This window comes from Pithys albifrons, chromosome 4 (assembly GCF_047495875.1).
Source record: "Pithys albifrons albifrons isolate INPA30051 chromosome 4, PitAlb_v1, whole genome shotgun sequence".
Taxonomy (NCBI): domain Eukaryota; kingdom Metazoa; phylum Chordata; class Aves; order Passeriformes; family Thamnophilidae; genus Pithys; species Pithys albifrons.
The window spans coordinates 46,854,135-46,881,846 of NC_092461.1; the positions used below are offsets into that span (position 1 = coordinate 46,854,135).

A 27,712-nucleotide genomic window follows, 5' to 3' on the forward strand; every position below is an offset into this window, starting at 1 on the left:
CCTGCCTTATATCATGAAGGGAAGGGGAAAGCCAGAAAAGAATGAAGAGGGAAGGGGAAGGAAAAAGGAGAAATTTAAATTTAGTGGGAAAGAGGAATGAAATTTTCCACAGCTGCTTTAATGACAGGTTACCTGACATGTACAAATTACGTCATCTATGAAAACTATGTATTTTTTGAAGCAGTTGATGAAAGGGGCTCCTTTGAAACCTGGAGATCCCCAGCTTATTAATACTTCCATTGACTCTTTACAGCAAATTCAGAGAGCTTTGCGATGCTATGTAAGACTTGAGAATTGGGTCCTTCACCACCTAATCATAATAGCCATACTTTAAAGACCTGCCTAGATGAGCATATTGAGCAGTAATCAAGCTGTCACTGATGAAGATGAAGTTTTTATTGCATCCTTGAAATGTGATAATATTTCTATTTCCCTTGTTCCTTATCTGAATCACAGGAAACAAAAGTCCTCTTACACAATGAACAGGAAACATTAGAAAGAACTAAATTAATTCTCTGGGGGGAAAAAAATGACATGTGAAATCTAGACTGGTCAGTTTTGCTTCCGCAGTCACAACACATGTAGGTAATCACAAACTGATATTACTACTTTCAAGTGGACACAAAATCAGAAGCCACATTATTTGGGAAAAAAAGAAAGCCAGAAGCTCTATTTCATTTAACTGATGACTGATAAAAAGCAGTTCATTTGAAACCTGTTTGTATTGGCTATGTTTTGCTATCCCTTTCAATGGCACTTTTGTATAAAAATATTCTCTTAAAAATAGCTGCTGGCTCTCTTATAAGTGTTAAAACCTGTTCACAATACAATATTGAGCAGTTTTGATGAGGATACCTGGTGTAGGGTTATTGTATGCAGACACCACATAACAGGTACACAGTTTCAAACAAATCCTATGGGGTCCAAATCCTGTTAATCCTTATTTTTTGTAAGGATTGCTAGATCTGTCTCTAAAAAACATCTCAGGCTTGGTGTCCACTGTGTGTGTATAGCTGCCTATTCTGATTTATTCGGAAGACTGTCTTGTCAGAGTGGAATGTGGTGCAACTGTTGTGCATGTAGAATGTGAGAACTCCTGGAACAACAAGCTTATTTATGCAAAAAAATTGCAGAGCAATTTTCTGAACATCTATCCACTTTCATCTGTGCCCAAATAAGAAATCAGTAAGAATTATGTACAGAAACACAGCATGGTCCAAAGCCACAGATTCAGAGAAAACTGATGCCTCAAGTGGAATTTTGATAGTATGGAGGCACTTAAATTTACACATTTTACTAATCCGTAATGAATTTGGCTGGAATTACCTAATATGAGAACCCTTTGGCCAGTAGGTCTTCATGATTATATTCAGAGACTGTCTTCAAAGACTGTCTTCAGAGACTGTGCATACCTAAAGATGATCTGAAATCTTAAATTGTATATTTATTTAAAAATTCTTTCAAAATTCATAAACAGTCTTGAAAAAGAAAAAAGGCCTTAGGATACCTGAAATCTGTATCACTGGGCTGCCACATCATGATCCTACTTGAGCACTTCCTCTTTAGCATTATGGTCCTTGTACTCTTCATGGCATAATGGTCCTGCTTCAGCACAAGGAATAGAGAACACCTTTGACCCATCCTGGTCTGTATTTCTGTGGAGTATTTCTATGTATTTCTTGCTGGAAAGAGAATTTGTAGGCCTGTAACCTCACAGACTGAGGAGGGAATAGAAGCCCAGTTTTCTAATCTCTCACACAATGGTGTTTTAAAGAAAATCAAAATGAGGTAATTCAGTTTGCTGTACTTGAGGAAGTGACAGCTAATTCAGGAGGAAATATCTAACAGAGTAAGACACACCTGCCAGTTGGTTCAGGTGAACTTCTGCTTCCTGTGTTTGGGCCCAGGAATCATGTTCTTTAGAGTTTAATCACCTAATTTTGTTGTATGAGGAATTCAGGTATTTATCTTTGTTCCAAAGCTCTCTTTAAAGATCTGAACTTCAGCACTTTTGAGATTCTTGTCCTATAAGATTATTCTTAAAAATGTTTGTATACTTTTCCATTTATATAACAAATACAACCCTGAGGCATACTGAATAGTTTTTATAAGACAGAGGAGTATGTTTTAGGAACAAGACAATGAACCTTCTCTGACTTAACAAATACAAGCAATAGAAAGGCAAGGTCAATATTCTATAGTAAATGGTATGTATAGTTTAGTTTGGCACTGTTAATACTGTGTGCATTTGGCAACATTTGGCTGACAATTACTCCTTTTTTGGTTTTAGGTTGGCTAACATAATAGTAGTTAGGATTTCAACAATCACCTCTAAACACATCAATCATATAACTGCTCCTGCCGTGGCCTACTGGGAAGTATCAATGAAATGACAGCATTAATGCCATTAATGCAGAATTGTATAAGCATCCAGAGTAAAGGAAATAATAAACCACAACAGTTAAGTTGTACAGTCAACTTGTAAACCTAAAGGAATATCCTTATAAAAGAGGTGAACTGAGTGGGCTAATTCTGGTAAATCACACTGTTTCCTTGTTGAGAAAATAAGAGAACAGAATTCTACCCTTTATAAATGCAGTAAAACAGAGTTTAGAGCTCCTCGTCCACATCTCCCATGGCACTAAGGTATATAAGAGCCATCTATGAGAGATCTTAAAATCAAAAATTCCTTAAAGTTAGCAATATTTTTCTGTTTTCCCAGACTGTAAAAGTCAAGGGCTGAATTATGCCAAATAACACAGAACGTAATTATTTTTAGCTCTGATTCAACAGGAGATTTACAGACAGATTAGTGATCACCAAAGAAGTATTTGCATCTCTTGTTTATGCTGTGACATCTGAGATCAAAGTAAGGCTTTAAACTTTAACTTTCTCTTTTCCAAGTGGATCATGAAACTGGAAAAAAAGCTGAAGATGTGAGGAGGGAAAAGTTACGGAGTATTAAACATACCACTGAGAACAATTTTGAAATGAAGGGAATGTGTGGGATGAAACCCAGAGGTTGGATCCACCAACCTTCTGAACACTTTGCTCCTCATCCCCCAGATTATGTACACGTGTGTGTGCCTGTGAAACATCCCAGGGACTGTGGAAACACTTCATGTTTAAAATGAAGCCCTGGTTGGCCTCAGGCAGTGCTGAATGTCCAGCCCTCTGCAGTGCTGTGTCCAGTTTGCTTTATTCTGTGTGGTCATGGAGATAAAACATTACTGTGGTTGAAGCTAAAAAAGTTACTACTGAGTTGCAGTGGCAGAAACAAGTCCAGTGGAAACCCAGAAGTGGAAACCAAGCCAAAATAAGGCTACTTTCTAAGGAGATGCTAAGATTTTTCAAGCAAATATAAATCTTTGCAGAGCAGATTTTAAGGAAGTTGAGGGTCTCTTTAAAGAGATAATTGATGGGAATTTCTAAAGTAAATTAAAAAAACCCCTATTAACTACGCTGTAAAAGATCACCAGCAGGAAGAAAACCACCACCACAACAAAAAGCCCAGTTGAGCCATTGTCTTTAATAAGCTTATAATTAGACCTTTTATACAGATAACTAAGAAGGAAAAAGAAGAAAGACTCCTATGGTTTAACTGCATGACTCAGAACATTACTAATGGTCAGGAGATCCCATCATAATCAGCTCAATTGTACAGGTCAGTGCAGTCAAAGGCATTTCTATTTACTAGACTACAGAGGGCTTTGATGAAATAATTTACCAGCTTCAGTTCATATGCCCTGATCTTGTACTGAGATCATGAGAGGAGAGTATATAACAAATACTCAGAATTTCAATTATAAAAATGCACCAGTACACTCATATATGCCCTTGATAATATTGCATATACATGTATTCAAAGGCTGAGACTGAGAAGTCCTGCCCCTATTTTAAAGAAGTCATGCATGTGTGTATGTATGGCCAAACCTCGCGAGCGAAGATTTGGAAAGGGCTCTCCTCATGTGGGTGTGCCCTTCCAGCCTGCGCAGTGGATTTTTTAGGTGAGGCTCAGCGTGCGCAGAACTGGCCCCACCGTTTCAGTTCTGAGGTCCATCTGCCACGGCCGAGCGAGCTTGGACAGTGACAGTGAAGTCCTCAGAACTGTCTATAGCACCCGGTACTAACCTGGGCTGACCCTGCTGAGCTATCCGAGATCTGAAGGGATTGGATGGCAGGGAGGCATTGAACTGCCCGGTATGGTCTCCTCTGAGACTCGAACTCACGACCTTGTGATCCAGAGTCCGGAGTGCTCACCATTACACCACGGGACCACCCCTAAAGTCATAAATTATATCAATTTGTATCTTTGTCTGCAAGTTGCCTGGATATGGTACGTATTGGATTTACATGTACACTGACATTGTCATCTTGGCTTTATTTATGGCTCTTCATGGACACAGTTAAGTGAGTAGAAATTGAACAGAGACAAAATGTCATTAACTATGAAAAACAAAACTACCAGAAATACCTTAGTTGTCTCAGCATTCGTTTACATATTACTGTTGGTATTACTTGGAAAGAGTGTAAATAAGATAAAAAAGAGCTAAAGAGAAGGTTGACTTTAAGTTGGCATTGTCTTATAAAATATTTCAAGTCACCGTGTGGTTTTAAATTATTACAGAATGTTCTATTCCATTAATTGAACATCACACTTGATTTGGATAAAGATATTTTGATTATTTCTTTATGTTGGAAAAGAGTATGAATTTAAATTTAATGTCATGAGCTAACTAACTTGTCCTTTAATGGTATGAATGTTTCACTAAATTTGAGAAAAAAATGCAGCTTTAAATAAAATTAGGAGGAGAGTTGAAGTCAGATTTTTAAAGTTAACCTAAATACAATGAAGTACAGCTGTCATATTTTGTCAGTAGATCTGATTTTCTGTTTTCTTTTTAAATGAAATAAACTATTTCTTCTTCAGAGGACAATCCGAAACTCTCACCTTCCGGCCAGTTAGTGATGATTTCCAAAATCCCAGGGCGATTAGGATTCCCTATCCGGGTTCGCTGCGTGATCAGAGCGATCCACTTACTCCATGTGGCATCAGTGGCGTGATGGGTAGAAGGAGCTTTTCCTTTGAACATCCAGCCCAACACTGGTAGTCGGGGTGCCAGGATGAGCTGTGCCTCAGTGCCAATCACTTCTGAGGCGGCTCGAACTCCTTCATAAGCTGCCAGGATCTCTTTCTCAGTTGGGGTGTAGCTGGCCTCAGATCCTTTGTATCCCCGACTCCACAATCCCAGCGGTCGTCCTCGAGTCTCCTCAGGTACTTTCTGCCAGAGGCTCCAGGATGGGCCATTCTCCCCGGCTGCAGTGTAGAGCACATTCTTCACATCCTGTCCTGTCCTGACTGGCCCAAGGGCTACTGCGTGGGTAATCTCCTGTTTAATCTGCTCAAAGGCTTGTTGTTGTTCAGGGCCCCACTGGAAATCATTTTTCTTCCGTGTCACAAGGTAGAGAGGGCTTACAATCTGACTGTACTCAGGGATATGCATCCTCCAAAAGCCCACGGCACCTAGGAAAGCCTGAGTTTCCTTCTTGCTGGTCGGTGGGGACATAGCTGCTATTTTGTTGATCACCTCTGTTGGAATCTGACGACGCCCGTCTTGCCACTTCACTCCTAGGAACTGAATTTCCTGAGCAGGTCCCTTGACCTTACTTCGTTTAATGGCAAAACCAGCTCTTAGGAGAATCTGGATTATCTTCTTTCCTTTCTCAAAAACCTCCCCTGCTGTGTTCCCCCATACAATGATGTCATCGATGTACTGTAGATGTTCTGGAGCCTCACCTTTTTCCAGTGCAGTCTGGATCAGTCCATGGCAAATGGTGGGACTGTGTTTCCACCCCTGGGGCAGTCGATTGCAGGTGTACTGCACCCCCTTCCAGGTGAAAGCGAACTGCGGCCTGCACTCTGCTGCCAACGGAATGGAGAAAAAGGCATTGGCAATGTCGATGGTGGCATACCACTTGGCTGCCTTGGACTCCAGCTCATACTGAAGCTCCAGCATGTCCGGCACGGCGGCACTCAGGGGGGGTGTGACCTCATTGAGACCACGGTAATCCACCGTCAGCCTCCACTCTCCACTGGACTTTCGTACTGGCCATATGGGGCTATTAAAGGGTGAGTGAGTCTTGCTGACCACCCCTTGGCTCTCCAGCTCACGAATCATCTTGTGTATGGGGGTCACAGAGTCTTGGTCAGTGCAGTATTGCTGACGGTGCACTGTGGCTGTGGCCAGCGGTACCAATTGTTCTTCAACTTTCAGCAGTCCCACAGCAGAAGGGTCCTCTGAGAGGCCAGGCAAGGTGCTCAGCTGTCTGATTTCCTCTGTCTCCACAGCAGCTATGCCAAAGGCCCAACGCAGTCCCTTTGGGTCTTTGAAATATCCATTCCTCAAGTAGTCTATGCCAAGGATACATGGGGCTTCTGGACCAGTCACAATGGGGTGTCTATGCCATTCCTTCCCAGTCAAGCTGACTTCAGCTTCCAGTACAGTCAGCTGTTGGGATCCCCCTGTCACCCCAGAAATAGAGATGGATTCTGCCCCAACGTATCCTGATGGCATCAACGTGCATTGTGCACCAGTGTCCACTAAAGCTTTGTATTTCTGTGGGTCTGATGAGCCAGGCCACCGAATCCACACAGTCCAATAAACCCGATTGTCCTTCTCCTCTACGGGGCTAGAGGCAGGGCCCCCCTAGTTCTGGTCATGGTATTCACTGCGCTCTCCCTGTGAATATGACCGGGAGGTTCCTTCAAGAGGATCGGGCATAACATCATCATTCCTATACTGTCTGGAGCCTTGCCCACGAGAGACCGGAGCAGCCTTCAACCTTGAAGAATTCCCTGTGTTAGTTGTGCCTCTTTGCAATTCACATACCCGAGCTGCTAAGGAAGAGGTGGGTTTCCCATCCCACTTCCTCATATCTTCTCCATGCTCATGGAGATAAAACCACAGATTGCCGTGTGGAGTGTACCCTTTCTCCTTAGCTGGAAGACGCCTGCTTCTGATGGCAGAGACTCGCGTTTGTTCTGGAGAGATATGGAAGAGTCCTTCCTTAATCTTCTCTTCCAGTTCAGCCAGTTTTGTTTCCACAGCTGAGACGTGGGCTCGTAATGGAGCAGTGACAGTGTCTTCATAAATCCTGAGTTTGCTGACCAGTGCACCCACCTTGTCTTCTCCCTCTCTCCACTGCAATGTTGCAAGGTAGCGAGAATACATTTCTGGCCCAAGTCGTGCAAATTTTAACCACATCTGGGATGTGCACTGGACACCATCTGGACTTTTAGGGAATCTCTCATCCTCTGAAAAGATTATCTCCAGTACGGCTAATTCCCTTAGGCACCGGATACCTTGTTCCATCGTGTTCCACTGTCCTTGCTGTACGTGGAGGTCCTCCTTACAAAGATATCTCTCCCTCACGCTTGACAACAGTCGCCGCCAGAGGCTGAGAGTTTCCTGTCTCTTTCCAATGCCCTGATCAATGACAACATCTCGAGAAAGGGATCCCAGCTGCCTTGCCTCACTCCCATCTAGAATTGTATCATTGGCTGCAGCATCCCAGATTCGAAGTAGCCAGGTCAAGATGGACTCATTTGCCTGTCGTGTGAACTCTCTCCGGAGCTCACGCAGCTCTCCCAGGGATAGGGACCGGGTGATTATTTCTGGCTCCATTTCTTCTGCTTGAGATGAAGGTCCTGACTCTTCCTCGTCATGCGCTATACGAACTGATTTGGTCTTTGATTTTCTTTTCTGGACAGGGGCAACTGCTATCGGTTTCTGTTGTCCTTCTGGCTCCTCCATGGTTTGTGTGGACATGGTGCTGGTTGATTTGTTTCCCTTCCTCTCTGGCTCAGTCATGGTCTGGGTGGACATGCTGCTGCTTGATGTATCTCTCTTCCTCTCTGGCTCAGTCATGGTCTGGGTGGACATGCTGCTGCTTGATGTATCTCTCTTCCTCTCTGGCTCAGTCATGGTCTGGGTGGACATGCTGCTGCTTGATGTATCTCTCTTCCTCTCTGGCTCAGTCATGGTCTGGGTGGACATGCTGCTGCTTGATGTATCTCTCTTCCTCTCTGGCTCAGTCATGGTCTGGGTGGACATGCTGCTGCTTGATGTATCTCTCTTCCTCTCTGGCTCAGTCATGGTCTGGGTGGACATGCTGCTGCTTGATGTATCTCTCTTCCTCTCTGGCTCAGTCATGGTCTGGGTGGACATGCTGCTGCTTGATGTATCTCTCTTCCTCTCTGGCTCAGTCATGGTCTGGGTGGACATGCTGCTGCTTGATGTATCTCTCTTCCTCTCTGGCTCAGTCATGGTCTGGGTGGACATGCTGCTGGTTGATGTATCTCTCTTCCTCTCTGGCTCAGCCGTGGTTTGGGTGGACACGGCGCCTGTGGATTTGCTCCTTTTCTCCTCCTCCTGATGATGCTGTACCACACCAAGCAGTGTGCGGTAGGCAGTGGCCAGGGCCCAGCAGGTTGCTGTGAGCTGCACATCTCTGGGACTACCAGAGCATCTTCCTTTCACATAGCTTAGCATTTTGGCAGGGTCCTGCAGTTGTTCTGGGGTGAATTTCCAGATCATTTGAGGAGAGAAGGTCTCCAAATACTGGCCCATATCTTCCCACTTCCCGTGCCACTCAACATCATCCGCTCCCAGGGCAGACCTCCAGCAAGTCTCCTTAGAAAGCCCAGTTCTGACCCTAAACATGGTGTATACAGTACAGAGGAGACAAAGCAACACTAACAGCACTAACAGTAGGATTATGCTGTCCCTAACATCAAAAGGAAGCTCAATATTTTCAATGATTGTTGTAGCAGAGGTGAAAAGGTGGAAGTAACCATCTCCGCCTGTTTTCCCCACAGTCTGGGTGCTATTTTTAATGAGACCCCAGAGGTAACAACCCAAACCAGGACAGGCAGACCAGACTGAATATACATTCACAATGAAATTCATTGCTTCTGATGTTATGACAACATAAACGTAGTATATTAATAAAGCAATTTTGATCCTTCTCCCTGGTATTAAAGAGAGCATCAAAATAGGCACATGGTTCCCCATGTGTCAAAATATGAACAGGCCCAGATACACCATCCACATGAATACATCAAGCAACATAGTAGTCAGGGAGTTTCTGTATCCAAATACACAAAATGAAATTGTAATTCTGACTTCTCTCTCGTGGCCCCACGTTGGGCGCCAAAAGATGTGCTGGTTTGAAGGTGAACCAGCAGGGGAAATGAACTCACCACAAGAGAGATTATGTCAGACCTAAAATTTAATAATAATATTACAATAACAACACTGACACACAAGGGAAATTGCTTTCAACTCACAAAACCCCAGCAGTATAACCCAGTGTCCTGGGGCACAAACCCAAGGGGGTTTGTTTGCCCTTGTGCTGAGACCCCTGTGGTTCCCACAAGTCCAGAGCAAAAGGAAAAGAAAAAACCTGTTGGTGCAGGCGAGGGCTGTGGTCTGGGCGAGAGCGGGGATCTCCTCCTGTCAAGGTCCTGCTGCTGCTCTGGATCCGACGAGAGGTTCCCGAGGTCTTCTTACCCACCACTTATGTACCCTCACGGAGTACTCAGTCCCTCCCCCTGGGCGGGGACTCACACAATTGGTGATTAACTCTGGGAGCCAGGGGGTGTTGAGCTGTTGATGGCCCATTAGCAGCTCCGCCCCCCTCAGGCTGGGTGTGAAGGTGATAATGGCTCCCTGGGCAGCTGCTGCTAATGGCCCATTGACCTTGGGGAATGAATAGAGGGGGTAGAATACACAGCTTTGATCACCCCCACACAGGGTTAGCTGGTCCCTCCTGCTGAACTAGGACATTCTCTCACACAATTTTCCGAGCAGAATATATACTCTTTTATTTTAAAATAAGCTGTAACTTTAAAATAATTTAAAATCATCCATGTAAGGGACAGTAAAATGTGTCTTTTTGTGTTTATATCTTATTTTACACAAAACTATTCTGGAAGGATGTTTACAGCAATTCAAAGTCACTCTATTTATTATTAAGCAATACTAATTAAATGATTAATGCTTCCTGTACCTGAAGGGGCCTTCAGGGAAGTTGGAGAGGGGCTCTTCATCAGGAACTGCAGTGATTGGATGAGGAGAAATGGCTTTAAATTGGAAGAGGGCAGGATTAGATTGGAAATTAAGAAGAAATTCTTTACTGTGAGGGTGGTGAGGCACTGGAACAGGTTGTACTGGAAGGTGTGGATATCTCATCCTTGGAACTGTTCAAGGCCAGGTCGGATGGGTCTCTAAGCAACCTGGTCTAGTGGGAGGTGTCCCTGTCCCTGATGATGGGGTTGGAAATAGGTGATCTTTAAGGTAACTTCCAACACAAAACACTGCATGATTCTGTCATTTGTTACTAAGCAATCATTTTGCTGAGTTACCAAAGAGCAGTTATTTGTAACATCCTAGGAATTACATATTGAGTGAAATCATTTCATCATCTATTTTCTTCCCTGAAAGATCAGGATTATTTCCTAAAGTATATTCCTCCAACTACTAAGTACACCACAGCAAATTGCATACTGTATATTCCATTTTTAGCATTCATCTCACTCTTCTCAATAAAAGATTTACATTTCATGTGTGAGTAGAATAGGCTTTAAGCACAAAAGAAATAATATTAAGTACCAATCTGATTAAATTGTCAGTTAATCAGAGGGTCTCAGAAAGCCAGTTTATATTAAAAATCCTTCTTACCACTCTGGCTTTTTGAACCATGTGCTAAAAGATGGGGATTATGAAGATCCATACAGTAAAATATTCTTCTTTGTGCTGGTTCAGCTGATCTACAGTGCAGTCTGTGCCAAGACTCTCCATCTTCCTTAATCATGGCAGTGAAACCCATTCACCACTGAGCTGTTCTTCATATTTGTGACTGGTCACTTTGATCTTTTAAATGTTACTAGTAGTTCAAAGCATCTTGTTAGTAAGAAGGAAAATGGGGCTGGCATTATGTTTGAATCATGCTGTGCTGGTTTAAAGGTAAACTGGAAGGAGAAATGAACCCAGCTCAGGAGAGATTATAAGTCAGTTACAATTTAATGAAAATATTACAATAAATACAATGACACAAAGAGGAAATTGATTTTAGCCCACAAAACCCAGTAGTATAACCCAGCACCCTGAGACATGAACAGAATGGTGTTTGTTAGCCCCTGTGCTGAGCCCCACTTGGTTCCTCTGAGTCCAAAATAAAAGGAAGGGGAAAACCTGTTGGTACAGATGATGGTCACAGTCTGGTTGAGAGTGTGGTGACAGTCCTGTTGAGGTTCTGGTCCTCCTCTGGATCTGACGAGTGGTCCCCAAGGTCTTCAATCCCCAAGATTATATACCCTCAGGTCCAGGTGGGAACACCCAGTACCCCCCCAGGGCAGGGAGTTCCACAATGGGTGATCTAACTCTGTAAGGTATTTTGGAATTGTTGCTGGCCCATTAGCAGACACGTCCCCTCAGGCTGGGTGTGGAGGTGCTAACGATTTCCTGGAGGGGAGTTATCACAGCTCTTATCTCACAGGCTTCTTTAACACCCAGCTTACAGCCTCAGGGGTCAGGTGTGTCCTGGGCAGCTACTGCAAATGGTCCATTGTTAATAGTTCATGGGAAATTAATAGAGGGTGTAGCTTTGGTCACACCCACAGAGTGATAAACTGGTCCCACCTTCTGAACTAGGACACATGCACAGAAGAGTTCCATTCACATTTATGAGAATATTTATTAAACAATACAAATCAGTACTGGAGTAAGAAACATTTGGTAGGAAACCTTTTCTCTATCAACAGTTATGTGACATATAACTACAGGTTTGTGATTTTGATAGTTCACACAGAGCTACTTTCAGAAATGGGGTGTTAACATATTATTTACAAATGGAAATTAGAGCTCCCATATGAAGGAAAATTACTGGGACAGCCAATGTTTTAGCTCATTATTTCACAGGTGTATCAGAGACTTTTTGGTCAGACAAGGTAGCAGCCTTGTGGAAAGTTCACAGAAGCCAGTATGTTCAAACATCACTTGTTCTTCAGCCACTCCTTGTATTTCAATGTGTATTTCAACACTTGTGACTATTAAACAGGGACTCACACTCTTAGTTTTAGTAGCAGATGAGTTATAAGTCTCCAATTCCTTTTTAAGTGATAAATTCACTCTGTTGAACACAATCTTTTCTGGCAGGATGGGAGGAGAAGCTACTTCTTAGATATTACAGAATTTACTGTCACATACATGAGCACACTATCACCACCAGGAAAGTGGGGAATGGGTTAAACCTCTGCTGCAAACTGTCTAAGGAATAATCAACTCCAACCACCCATGATTCAGAGTCCATGTGCCTTCATAATATAAATAGAAGCAGGATTATGAATACATTGCATTCAAGTAGAACTGTGTGAATCCCTGATCTGCACTGAATTTCTAGGAGCTGAGACCAGAGAAAACAGTTAGGCTACCCTTCTTTTACATTATGTTAATGTCCAAAAATAACTCTATGGGGAACGTTGGTATACAGTTAGAGGGATTTCTTTATACTTCTCACAAAAATCTGCTTTTGCTTGTGAGAGCAGGTGGTTTACCAGTGAGAAGCTGTGCAACCATGTCAGATAAAGGGGTACCTTGCAGTAACAAAGACTAAGGCAAGTGTTAACAGGAGTGCAGAGAGCAGGAAGAATAACATTTTCTAAACACTTAGCTGTAAGATTGGATAAAGAAACTTCACCTAGAGCAGAGTTGTATAGTATGTTTCAGATTTTTTTCTATTTTTTTTTTCTGGCAAATAGAAGTCCTACCTGGAAAAGTCATTCAGATCAGCCAAGCTATTGTAGTGTTCCAGCTGACCCTCTAGTCCCACATGACACAGGTTTGTGGATGGTGATGAAGAAGATGCTTCCATGCCATGACCTTCTCTCATGTGGCACCAGTTGACTGCAGGTCTGCATGGAATGTCTCCTTCTTTGGGGTGTCTTCAATGCAGAGATCCTGCTTCTGCTCAGCTGTGAAAGATCTGTTCTTGAACTGCAGAGAGGCAGAAAGATAAGCTTCAAACAAATCTCCAACACCTGACCTTTCAGGAAGTTCACTTCTCAACTGGAACTCTGCCGTTTTGCTCATTTTACACAATCCTTCCTGTATTCTTTTTTTAAAAGAAAACATCTTTCTGGTGGCCTTGCAGTCCACTTGCAAAGAAAGCAAAAAAGTCCTGTTTTCCTGTTTTTTTGTCATCATACTGACAACATGAACAGCACTACTACTTCCAGTTATCACTCAGAAATCCATTAAACATTCTACACATTGTGTAGAAATTTACATCTCCCCTTCCCTTTTCCTGCTGGGAGTTTGTGGTAGCATGGTAATTTATTTCAAGTGGAACAGAAGCATTTGTGTATTAGCTTTCTTTTCATGTCTAGAAGCTAGCAGTTTAGTCCAAATGTAATAATGGTTAATAATCCCTATGTGCACACTTGCACAAATGTTAGCAGCATACTTTTCACAAGAAAATAATCTTGAATAGCAGATTAATAGGTTTGCAGTAAAAGGACAAACCCCAATGTTTTGTTTTAGAGCAGATTAGAATGGAGACAGCTAATTAAATATAAAATAATAGCATTCCTGTTGGCTTTGTGAAGACATTTTTACCTGGTCTGGAGCTGAAAGTCAAAAAGGAAAGTGAAGTCCCTGGAATGAAATCTTAACTAAACTGTGAGTAGTTGCAAAACTTCCATGGACTTTAATATGTCAGGATCCAGACTTTAACCTTTCTGTGTCATCCTAGTAGAGATTCATATGGGTTTTTTCCTCAAAAAAATCTTTATGTGTCCTAAGCCCATATTATTTGATCTCATGGAAATGAAAACACAGTATTATCTGAATGGAATGAATGTGATACAGATGAGACAGGGATGTATTGGGGAATCAGGGTCTTCCTGGCCTGTTACTTGTATGGTTCAGTCAGCTCTAACACTCTTGTCCCTGTCACACCCCCTTCATCAGATCAAACCTTCAGGCTTGGCATAAATTTAGCCTGTTGCCAGCAGTATCAATACCAGGGATGGAAAACCTGTGTCCTAAAAAAGAGAACACCTGTCTGGTAATATTTTTCTTGATTTCTTTACGGCTTATATTTTCTATGCTCTGGACACAACAGTTCGCAGGTGAGAGTGGGATTCGAATGCACTCTGCAGTAACCAATATAGTTTGCTTGGGTCCTCTGAGAGCAACAGATACAAGTATGACAGAGTCACAGTCACAGCATTCCTTAAGTGCCTGACAGGATTTTTCAGCTGTTTCCAGTACTGAAGATATTGCCGTGCTATAATGTTATGATGACAGGGCATGGACATTATTGCCAACTAATGGGCAGAATGTATAACTATTAAATGATTGCAACCTACATCTAAGTGAAACAGCTGCCAAACTTTCCTTGGGATTCATCAATGCTTTGTTCTCTACTACTATAGTACAAAGTGTGATAGATATGAACATTATTGATGTCAATTCTTCTTTCAATCAAATAGCTGTAGTCGTGAGAAACGTTATCCTAATTCCTGTACATTCTGCACATGTGGTTAAACTAATGACCTTAAAGTCTACATTTATGTACAGCAACTACAAAGTCAGTAACAGATATTTTTCCTTACCCACAAGGGAGAAGAACAGTACCACATGGCTATCATTATAAAAATGAGATTGAACTAAAATCCCGAATCTGAATACTTGAAAGTTTAGGAATATCTGTATTTGATTTTGAGCCCTGGTCATCTCTGAGTCTGAAAAGTTAGAGCATGCTTTAAAGGCCTGGGATATTTTCCCTTTATTTAATAGGCCTGTTATTCTGATATGTTGGTTTGTTCAACGTACTTTTTATTACATTGTAAATGCTTCTGAGTTATTACAAAACCACCCTTCTGAATGTGGTTTTACTTGGCAAGAAAACATTAGTCTTATTGTTATGCATGACTTACTTGGGATTTATTGTAAAATTAAAAGTCCTGTAGAAGGAAGAACAAGATAGCAAAACCAGTGGTAAATGCCAAGAAATCATATAACATCTGAGTGAAGGACAGACTTGAAATAACTGGTGTGTCTCATCTTTGACTCACTCCTCTGTGTTTTCACTACATTAATCATTCCAGAAGAGCTGTCACTTCATATTTTTGAACTGCAAAGGTCCATCAGGGCAAGGACCTGTACATGTTATTGGATTACAAATCAGAAATGACTGTGATCGTTATCACTTTGGGCACATGGACACTGTGTGGAAATTTGCAAACAAAAGTAGCAACTTAATCAGTGACAGAGTGAGTCTGATAGCCACCCTGCCACTTCCCTGGGAATGCAGGAGCAGCCACGGGTGCCAGTACGCCTGGGAGCACCAGAAATAAATTCATATTTAGATTGCCCGAAGGACATGTCAAAGACGTCTGAACAGTTTCTTGCTACTAAAAAGTAACTAAAACTATTTTGTTTCACTATTAGTAAAATTTTTTAAATTTGTGTTGAGCAAGCATGAGTTTTAAACCATTAATGTCTAATTGTTTTTAACATGTTTTTAATCCGGTATAACATTAGCAAATATATGCCTGGTGGCTTTTGTTTTCCCTTATAAAACCAGATATATTTTCAAGTTGCTGTATACAAACTGCCCATCTCTTTGTCTGCCAATCAATTTCTAATATATGTCCCCCTTCCTCTCTCATTTGCTATGTCTGTTGTTCTGTAGGTGTACTTATGAATATACATAGATTTTCATCTATTAATTTGTGCTTTTTTAAGAGCACCCATAAGACCTGTGCATCAGCCATAGAAAGAGAAACTACTGACAATGAGTTAGCAGACATGAAACTGAAGGCTGAAAACTTCCCCGCTTTAGCTTTTGATTTCATGACTTACAAAGGAATGCCTCACAAGAACATTGACTTCCAGGAAGAGCTGGGATTATGATAAACTGAAGTAGGAGTGAATATTCTTGCCAGGTTTTAGGGAAAAAAAAATGCTGCTCCTAAGGGAGAGCATTAGAACAAAGACCCTTCCATCATTCCTTTTCATTTGTCTCCTCTTTACAGTGACTTAAGTGCAAGAATACCTCCAGAAGATTTAAATTTTCCCTAAACTTAAACATCTTAAGAATGTTTTTTCAACAGAATTAAAATAAGGGATTTTCAATTCAATTTTCTTGTCATTACTGCTGAGTCTGTCCTCAGTGCTAAGTGCAGAATAGCCAGATTCTACTACTCATCATTGAAACTCCAGTATGCTTATTCCTTTAGCAGTTAATGGAAATGTTTTTACTTACTCCCAGTATACAGGTTCTCTAGAGAGATTGTGGCATTCAAGAAGTAAACACACAGCAAGGAATTGATCCCCATAATCATATCTTGAATTTCACTGCAACAACTGGGGATGCAGCAGATTGTATTCAAACTCGCTTACTTAAAGGAAATGTGATTGCTCCCTTTCAAAATCTCCAGAGGAATGCAAGGAAAAGAGGGAGCAGAACTGTCTTTATATGCTTTGGCTGCTCTCATACTTCCTATTAAAAAAGGTCTTATCTTTCTACACAATTATTAAAGTCATAAAAGGATACATATCTTGAACTATGACATTTCAGATAAACCAAGGCACTTTTATCTTATTAAGTTTCATAGTCTTTTTGGCAGGCTAATTTGAGTACCTGATATTACAATATATGGTTTAGTGAGCATCAACTCTTTCCACTGCTGCTTGTAAAAACAGTTTTAATAACTCATTCTCATTTTATATACGCATACATGTATGTGCATATGTAAATAGTTATACATGTGTAGTGAATATGTGACAGTTTAAATCTGAATTTTTATGCATTTTTATCATTTCAATAATCATTGGAAGGGAGTATTTTTCAAGATGTTTATTTATATAGTTTAATACACTGTTTGTCATGTATTAAAGCAATCAGATCCATCAGCACAGGAAGAAACCAAATTTTTGAGGGCTGCACATGTTTTGGCAGGACCGTCTTCCCAGTGTGCAGAGTTACACATTCATTATAATGCTGAGAATTAGAGGTATGTCTGGAGGCACTTAGAGATTAATGCATATATATAGAATTTCAAGAATGGGAAGAAAAGGTGCTAAGAGTTTATACTAGCAGTTAACATTTTTATAGTGCTGTGGGAAACTGAAGTTCTTAGTTTACTACTATAGATATTCTTGGAAAGTTAATTTATTTGTGCCTTAAAATTATAAAGTGATTCCAGCAGAGATGTATCAATATAATTTTTAATGTCTGTATTATAATTTTTTAATGTCTGTATTAAAACTAAGGTAAACATTGTCACGTATCCAGAACATCTATCATTAAAGTGCTTATGCCTAGATTATCATAATAAAATTTAAGAATCATAAATACAGCCAAACTTTACAGGACATAAATGAACATTGCTGCCTATCTACATTATAAGTCATAATTTAAGACAGTTTTTATGTATACACTCATGTAAGTCTATGCACATAAATACTGTGTGTGAGAATATATAAACCCTTATCTAGATATTAATTCCTGATAGACTGAAGTAGTTCAGCAGATTTCAGGATTTTACCTCCTTGTGTTCTTCAGGGGAATGGATTTTACAGCACACAGATTTCCTCTTTGCTATATTAGGTACCAGTGGACAAGAACATCTTTCTTCAATAGAAGCTGGAATCGTGGTGGTGTAGCCAAATGTTGAAACAAGACAGAAATCATAACAACATAATTGCCATTTTTGAGCAAGGGAAATGAGGAGAAAAGGACAGGGGTCTTGATTAAAATATTAGCATTCTGTGTAGTGTAGACAGGATTCTTTTAAACATTTGTCACTAAATAAGATGTGTTGAGGTGAGGGATCTCATCTGCTTACAAATATAGTCTGTTCAGCTGCTTTACTTTGTCAAAGGCTTCACTGAGAGTCAGAAGTTAGTAGCAGAATGTTCTTCTCTTGAGTAGACCATGAACCACACTGTCCATGCAGATATATTGTTTCTATTTTACCCTGTGTTCTGAGGTAAAATTAGCTGCATAAACACTAATTATGAATACAAGCATTACTATTTCTGCACTTTATATGCTTTTTGAACAAGGGAAAACTGCTGTGGGCTCAGTACTTCCCAGGTGCTAGTGAAACATCACAAGCATCATGGACAGGGAGTACACTGTAAGATTTACATTTTTGGTAACAATAAAACTTGAGGAAACTTTCACTATTCCCTGTCACCTAGGTAAAGAGATGAGATCACTTTCAGTTCTCCTCACCACTAGATTATTTATGATAGAAGCACACTCATGGAAGATGTGAATACATAGTGCACAGGTCATGAGTTCCAATGAGTGTTTTAAGGCTGGTGGGATGCCTGGAGTGGATGTTTTGTGGATCTCTCTGGGATGAAGGTAAAAATTAGTAGTTGCCTGGAACAGGGGGGAAGTTGTTTTGTGGCCCAGGGGGTGTCCTTGAATTCCTGCAGTCCCATATGTATTGAAATTGCAGTATTTTCAATGGTTTCAGTGGATTTAAATTTCCATTTTATGCTTACAAAAAAGATGCTAAATTAAGACTGTAGATTATTGGCAGTCAACTCCATAATACCATGTCCCAGGTTTTCAGCTGACTTTGAGACTTCATATCAGGCATTAATGAAACGAAGAAGGGTAATCTCTTGCAACCTACACTGAAAAGACAGACAAATGGTAATAAAAAAGAATTTGTGAATTCTTCATCAGGGAGATCATAAAATAGAGATGTTTCTGTTATATAAAAGAATAGAATATAATGCCATTGAGTCTTAATTTCACAACCTTTCTTCAAAAAGTGCTTTCATACAAAGAATACCAAAAATCAGTTCATGTGTCATAGTGATGAGTCCAAGAAACCAGAAAGAATTAAAAATACATCAAGTAATACAATGTTAAATCATTATACTACCTACTATAATTATAGATTCCAAACTATACTACAGCTTCCCAAGTTCACTGAAAGTTTAGATATAAGCTGGCAGAGCAATAGAGCAACCAGAACTATTTATGCAGTTTAAGATTACATTTTTCAAGAATCATATGTAATGTAGTGAGGACATATTTCAGTAGAACTAATTTCAAGTCATATGTGTATCCTCTAAGAATGAGCCAAAAGGTGTCTAAATATTCTTCTACGCAGAATTCATTCCAAAATTCATCATTCTGAAAAGTAGTCCTCACCAAAAATATCTTTGCCAAAGAAAACTAATTAGTTCCACATTTTAATAGAAACCTATTTTTAAAAAATATCCGCAGAGGTGTTAATTTGTTTAGGGTAGTATCACAGATGTTGCATTTTCTATAATTGTCTTCCCCTTCAGTATATTTTGGGGAGGGTTCATGTTTTCAGTTAGTTTATAGATTTAAGTGGTTTAGAAAGTTATATCAAGAAAGAAAAATATGATTCACACCGTAATAAAATTTGCAAATGTTAACATTAAACTGAATAATTCTTTGAACCAGAAACATTACTAATCAGTAGAAAATGAGAACATATTGTTATGATTTACTTGTTATAAGTAGCTTCCTTATGGGACCATTTAATCATGTTTGATGTGGTTCTCAGTTATGCTGCTTACTGACTTTATTAAGCCCTAAGGTTGAAAAACAAATCAAATATTCATACAAAATTAATTGAAATTTACTCTCAAATGTTTTGTATGGTTTTGTAATAACTGTAGTTAATTACATTTGAAATTACAAATTTCATTTATATAGATTTTAGGATTTTAGGTCCGCAAGTGACTAAGCTTTTAGAATGACGTAAACCTTCAAAAACAAATTGGAAAGGTTTCTTCTCACATGCATCATAAGGAACTGAAACTCAACCTTTTTGCTCCCATCTTACTCATATTTGAATATTATGCCATTGAGTAAATCTAACTGAGGAAATCATTTAATATCTTCAAACAAAGAGCTGTGTGTTGCCCATACCTTGTCTTGACTAGTGTAGCCAGGATTATTTCTATTCATAATAAATTACAGCAATAAATAAAAAATATTTTTCCTTCCAGTTTCCTAATATTCTAGTGGAAAGCCATACAGCATATTCTTCCACTGCAATTATCTGTTATTGCCTATTACATTTTATGTACTTTGCTGCACAACATAACATGGTATGGAGATGTTGTCACCACTGACACAATCCACAAACTGCTTGATTTTCAGAGATTGTAGTTTCTAATGTAGCCTAATAAAAGTGATTTGAGTACAAGAAATTGCTGCCTATTTACAATTGCACAGCTGGTTCATGGAATAATTTCTCAGATGGTTCTGCAGAACTTCCTCCCTGCAGAGGCATACTCATACATTCAGATACTTCCTCAGTGAATTTCCTCATTTTACTGATTTTGTATATCCAGAACAGTTTCTTTGATTTATGTCATTATATGTGGTTTGTTTTTCTTGTTTGGAAGTTTGTTTTTTTTTTGGGGGGGGGGGAGGGGTTGTTTGTTTTTGTTTGTTTGTTTGTTTGTGGGGTTTATGGTCTTTTTTTTCTTTTTTGGGGGGGATTGGTTGGTTGGTTGGTTGGTTGGTTTGGGGTTTGATTATTTTTTATTTTATTTTTGTAGCTTTAATTCAGGAGACTCCTCTTTTTTATTGACTTTCTTCTAAAAGTTTCATTAGGAGATGAGTTTTCTTTTCTCAGTTCAAACAAGATTTTACTATAGAGTTTGATTCCAAATACTGAGCCTGCAAAATTAGGTCTGAAGCAAAGTAATAAAAAAATCTCGAGAATAACGAAAAAAATGCAAATAAAAAGAACTATAAAATACCATATAATTTGCACTTTACCTAAAGTACACTTTACTCATCCTCCACAACAATGGACTGTTCAAAGTCTTCTCACAGAAGAATCCTTATCAGTATTTTATTACTTGTACTGTTAGATAACATTTTACCTAATAGGTAAAAATAAATTTCACTTAGTAAAGCTTCATGGATGTGGAAAACAGGTTATTCACTTTCCCTATGTAGTTTTATGTTGCTCTAGTAAGTTATTTGCTTGCTAGCTTTCTTCTGAAGCTAAACATGTCAAGTCTTTCACTTTTCTAGGTTTATGATCACTCTTTGTCTTCCGTACACTTTCCCAAACTATGTACATCTTTCTCAAATTACAACATTCAGAACTGGAAACAAAACTGCTACAGACACTATATTGATGCTGAATGAAGCAGAAAGATTACTTCATGTGTTATGGAATAATTTCATACATCTGTTAGCCCTGATTTCTTCTGACTATTAGGTTTCTTGTTTAGGTTTTAATTTTGTTTTATGAGGGTATGGGGGTTTTGGGGGGGGGGCTTTTTTTTTTACCTAGCTAAAAGATTCTTCTACATACATAGCACACTTCTGTTTCACTGAGGATTGCTATAAAACCAAGCTCAACGACCATGAGGAATAATGTCATTAGTATACTGGAAGACAACTGAATTAGAAATCTCAGTCAGCTGGGGTTGAAGCGTTTCATCACTGTGTGAGGAAAATGCAGCAGTGGTTTCACTGGTCACAGTGAAATAGCATCTATTTAATTATGCTTTATATCCAGACAGTAAACATACGAAATGTCAAAGATTCAGACATTCAAGGATTCAAGGATTAAAGGAAAAGTATATTTGATATGTTTGGAACATTTGGTTTGGATAAAACAATCTAACGTTTTAGTTCAGAAATTCATGTATTCATTTCAGCATGAGGTGGTTGTGGAAGTCATTGTTTCTCTGTCAGGAACACAATGTGGAAAAGCAATATTGTGATTTAGGGTTAAGGTATAAAAAATATCTAAGTAAGAAATCAAAATGATGAGTTGCAATATTACACAAATCTGTAAAACTGCAAATACAAGTACAGAATAATTAATTGTGCAAGCATTATGCAAATAATGACTATTATTAATGTGAAACTGAAAAACTAACAGGCTTAGTTTCTTGCTGCCTTAATGCTAGAAATCTGAGTGTACTGAATTTAAAAAAAAAAAAACCAGTAAAATAAAATACAGAGTTTCTACAGCCATCTTTCCTCAAAAAAATGTTTGACTACATATATAGTTGCTGGGTTACTTTTATGGTTCCTCTTAAATTGAAACAATTATATTTCATAAAGAATATATTTCATACCTAGTATATTTCATAACCAAAGACTTGTGAAAGCCTCATATACCACATAGCCCAACATGTCTTTCTGTGAGTCCAGTTTGTGTAGCCATTACTTCAAGCTTACACTTTAGCTCAGCAAGGTTGATTCTTAAATTTACTGGAGTTATCAGTATACATCCTGTATCATCTTAATGTAGGTAATCAGGTAAGATTGTTTCAAGTGTGGTGTAGATTAGTGTTTTAACATTTCCACAGTATTCATTGCCTTTATGTGCCATCTGTGTTAATTTTCCCTGATTCTCAATGACCATACATGGTCAGAAATAGTGGAAAGATAGGCTGCATCATTGTAAATGTTTCCTTTTATCAATCTTTTCTCACTGACAAATAGTTCATAGAATATATTTTTTAAAAAATGCAATGTTGACTTTTTCAATACACAAATAGAATATCTTTTCTCAGTGATAAAGTCCTTCCTAATCCCTTTTTATTTCTGCAAAAGTCAAAGAAATTCTATGGTATTCTATGTGTTATTCCCACTAGAGCTGTTCATGCATTTATATAATACAAATGACAACAAATGTCACTTCTATATCTTACTCCCCCAGGCAGAGTGTGGGGAGGTATGACCCTTCCTCAAACAGAAAAACAAATGAAGAGGAATTGAACTTTCACTAGTTGTGTTGTGATATAGCATCACTAGTACTTATTCATGTATCCAAAGCAAGACAACACTAAAACACTTACAACATATCACTGATCGTTGTCTTTCTAAAACTCAAGATGATGTGCAGTCTCTGGTAGGAGAGGGAGAACAATCTGTTGTTATCTTGCATTCCAATTCTAAGGCACAGTATGAAAACTTCACATCATCTGGATATCATAGCAGTTCTTAACATACAGCTACCTGGGACCAATATTATTTGATCGAAGTAAAAGAAAGAGCTCTTTTTTATTTATCAGCAGTTTCCATTTTAATAATTCTATTAGTGTTTGGGTGGTTTCTATGAAGATTATTTGATAGACATTGTCCAGAAAAAGCTAGTATAATCCTCTGGAATGTTTATTAACTAATCACACTGAACCTTCTGACAGGTTTATTTCTGAGAAAGTTATCATGTTCCTATGTATCCCACTGGTAATTCAGCATTACCCAAAACTTCTGTGCAATGTAAGGAGTCTTAATGAAAGCAGATGCAGCCAAATTATTAACAAGGATATCAATGTATTATTGAAAGCCATATAGTGGGAGTGATGGGATAGGGGGGAAAGAATGCAGAAGATAATTCTGTTTTGCTTTTGAAAAACACAAAGCAAACCGAAACAAAACAAACAAACAAACAAAAACAAAAATCCCTCCTGAAATAAGCAGATACAAAAATATAGGAATTTGAAAATCTAAATGTAAAATGTAGATTCACTGAAAAGACAATTTCATCATGTATTATATATGATGAATAATGATGAATTCAAAGTCTTTGGAAAAATTGAATTAACTTACTTGTAGGATGAAGTAGTCCTTAAAAATTACTTAAACTTCTGAATGTGCTTGAATTTACTTCTGTGAATAGGTTACTGCCTGTCACATTTTCTGCAAGGATCCTTTTATCACCTGTTACATAGATGCTATTGCTCTTAACTAAGCACAAAGAAGGCTCAGTTCAGTACACTTAATACAATGTCTCCAAAGAAGGGAAAGGTTCAGCTCTGTGCTTGGTCATAATGAACCTGGTAAATGTTGCCTTCCTGCAATAACATTAATAGGTGAAATCTTGGCCTACTGAAGTCAATAGGAATTTTTGCATTGCTTTACCAGGGCCACTATCACAACCAATAAATCTGCTGAGCAAACTAAAAGAAATGGGTGAAAGAAGGAAGGGGAATAAATGTAACAGAATCTCTACATTATTTCAGTCCTTGTTCACCCCTTCTTTGCCTGAATGAGTAATTCTTGATACTCCAGAGATATGCTCACAGAAACTACTGTGGTCATACACTGAACACCAAATATTTATAAAAGCATTTAATGAGTAATTCTGAAACAGGAAAGTCAGTTTTGTTGTTATAATGAGTCAGTCTCAGATTCAATATGAGACTCTTTTAGGGGTGAGTAACCAAGGGCAATTGCCCAAGACTGGATACCATGGGGAGTGTGGTTGATCGCAATAATTAAAACTAGGCCTCAATCTATGCCTTGTTCTTGCTAGTCAAGACTGCTGTAGCTCCACATAGATGCAATTAGAACTTTCTATTGCAATTCTTTCTGCAATGTGAGTAAAGTAGCAGGCAAAAAAATACTTAGAAATACAAAAATGTTTTTAAAATTATATCACTATCTGTGGGCTTTTTTATTGATGTGAAAACATCTGATTTCTGATTTCTGATGTATAATAAATGTACTTAGCACATTTTTGCACAGGTTTCCACATGTGTCACGTGGCCCATGTTCAGTAAAGCAGCTTCAGAAAGTTGCAGAATAACAAATCAAGCACTATACAGCCACACCACAGAAATGCTATGTTCCTATTTGAAGAAAAAAAAAAGACATTGAGTGTGAGGAAATGGGTGTGTTGGTAACCCATCACAAGCAGTACCATGACTGGAGAGCCCTGTTTCATTAGGAAATGAAGTTTGTGGGAGAAATTGAAACTTCTTGTTCAGATGTTCCAGAATCAGTCTCTGTATTCTGGACCTGGATACGGCAAAGGACAACCACCCATTTTCAGTGGCTCATTCATAGGGCTTATTTGCAGTCGAGGGATAAAATTACTGATTAGAAAACAAGAAGCAAAAGGTGCCTAAAAATGCATTATCTTATGAGAAAGTGATACACAGGCAAAATACTTCTGAACATAACAGCATGGTATAGAAATGTGGTGGATATGTAAAATTTCCCTTGAACTACTAGCTCAGTATCTCTAACACTCATAGTAACAAACTAAATCAGAACATTAAACTTACACTGAGAGTGGAAAATGGTGACATCCACTGCAGATACTACTTTACAATAGACAGTTTTCCTGGACTGTTAAATCTCATTTAAATATTTATCAGAGTATTCCAAAATAAATTTTATCAACCTCTTAAAACACCCTGCAGTTTTCTACCTCATAGTGGATATTACCTGAAAATTCAATCAAATTTTTTTGTTATCTGAAATTATAGAACATCTACTTTAGTTTGGACCATCATGGGTATTGCTTTTTCACACAAAAGTAAAGAGGGTAAGCAAACAAACACACAAACAAATAAAACATCAACAACTGTCTTATGAGGGAAATATTTTACATTGTGGCAGTGTTCTTTGTAAAAGTTTATAAAACTAGTAGGTGTATATAAATGATCAAACTTGTCATAAATATTTTCTAAGCTCAGCTGAATTGGCTCAGAGCATCTAACCATAGTGAACCTTAAGCACAGGTATGTCTCTAGATAAAATGAAAGCAGCTCTTTTTATTAATCACACTGTATATCTGACTTCTGCTTCTTTTTTCAGTCTTTAAATCAACCCCATCTGGTTCTTACTATTTAATTGTGCAGTTTACCTTTCATAGTGAAATATGCTTACTGCTACAGGAGTAGGCCCAATGTGATTAAAAGTATTAGACAAAACAGTGGTTGCTTAAGTCTGGCATAAAACCCCCGATGGTTGGCCACAATATTAAACAGGAACAAACCCTCACTGAGTATAAACTGGCTGGACTCCAGCTGGTCTCAGTGGAAGGTATTGAAAAGGATATTCTGGGCCACCTTTCTTTATGTTAGTATTTCAGAGAGCACATCAAGCCAGAACAATGCTTGTATAAGAAACAATCTCATCAGACTCTATACTAGCTCTGGGTTTATGGTCTGCTGTGACAGGGCAAGCGTCCCACCAGCTAGAGGGCAAGGATCCTGCAAATGTCAATTAAAACAAGCTGTAACAAAAAGTGTCCCTCTTTGGGGTACTCAGTTTATTTAGAGGGTCCTAGTTCAGATTCTGTACAACAGACTGCCAATGCAAGCCAAATACCAAGACAATAAAGGCAAAGGAGCAAAACAGCTTTCTATGCCTTTTGGTTAAGAACTTCCTTTTATTGCTATGACAATGTCTCCCTTTCATTACAATTCTTAGGTCACAGTTAAACTAAGATGCATTCATTGCTGAGTTTGTGAAAATCTTTGTGGGGAATCTAACCAAATTAAAAAAATCATATTGCTGAATGACTATGAGACAGGTACAAGGCAGGGGAGGTAGGATATGGTAAGATCTCTTCAAGAAAGAACTTAAATGATGCACATGTAGAGCTTGGTGTTTCCCTGTGGTGTGCTTTGCTCATTTACGGGTTCATTTTGGAACTTCCGTGACATCTCCATGACAAATGCTCACTGCAACCTCAACAGAGATGGAGTCAGGCAGGGCCTGCTTCAGCTCATGCCAGCAGGCCATGATACTTGGAAAAACACTGGGAATCTAGGACTGAAAGGGGCAGATAGTCAGGTCCCTATCCCAACAGTCACAGGGTCAAATGAAACTTGGGCTCCCTCCAGAAACATTAGAATTTCCACTTCTGACAAGAATGCCTGCAATGCACCCTTATGTCACCAAAATGCCTAAACAGGTAAAAATACTATAGTTACAATATTTTCTCTTTTACAGCTTGAGAACTACATTGTGGAAAACATGAAATCAGAGATGGTGCAGCTGCAGCAGAATGCTGTGCAGAACCACACTGCCACAATGCTCGAGATAGGGACCAGCCTCCTCAGTCAAACAGCAGAGCAGACAAGAAAACTTACGGATGTTGAAACCCAGGTATGTTCCCAGAGTGGTTTCGTAAAAGCTGTTATTTGCAGAGAAGGTTTCCCATCCTCTTGCCTTTCTAATGCATCATCACACAAAACATTTCAACACAGGGCTCCAAGAAACATTACACACTCTTGGTACCAACAGTGGTGATGATTGACCGTGTTATGTGTCTTTCTTTAGACTTCATTTGCCTAGTAATATTTGTGTGTGTAAGAAAAGCAGGACGGCCCAGGAAAGTAAATCACCATTTTACTTTCAATAAACAGCATAGCTACCAACTGTGAATGACACAAGTGTCTAAATAATGACCTTCAGGCTAAATCAGTGTCTTTGATCTCCATTGTTGTTTGTCTCTTCACAATTGCAAGAAAGTTTGTTTTTCTGCAAGTTGTTTCCAGCCATTTGAAAACAAGTGGGTGTCTCCAGCTTTTAAACTGTGGAGAGGGACAAACATCAGCTTCTTTATAAAACACTGGCTATATTTTATTACTGTAAAACTGTATAACATCATATGAATTAAAAAAAAACCCAAAATATTTCCATATAATTCCTAGCACTAAAATCCCTTGGTGATTGAAGTTATGCGTATCACTATCATAACACTGAGTACAATTTAATACTGGGCTTATTGTAAAAATGGGTACTTTTTGCCTTTAAAATGCTTTTACCATTTTAAGACGCATATTTGTTTTCCTTATTTTTCCTGACTTCCTAGCGATCTTTGTAGCATGTAGTGTGTTACCAGCTGCACTGCTTTCAT

The 27,712-nt window shown here is 39.0% G+C and overlaps 1 protein-coding gene across 1 annotated transcript in view; it reads left to right on the plus strand.

Annotated features, from left to right (window-relative positions):
• Positions 1–27,712, plus strand: part of ANGPT1 (angiopoietin 1) — a 158,157-nt gene that overhangs the window by 46,160 nt on the left and 84,285 nt on the right. The window contains exon 2 of the mRNA XM_071553048.1: positions 26,803–26,958. Coding sequence (XP_071409149.1) covers positions 26,803–26,958 — 156 coding nt within the window. The remainder of the gene's footprint in view (positions 1–26,802; positions 26,959–27,712) is intronic.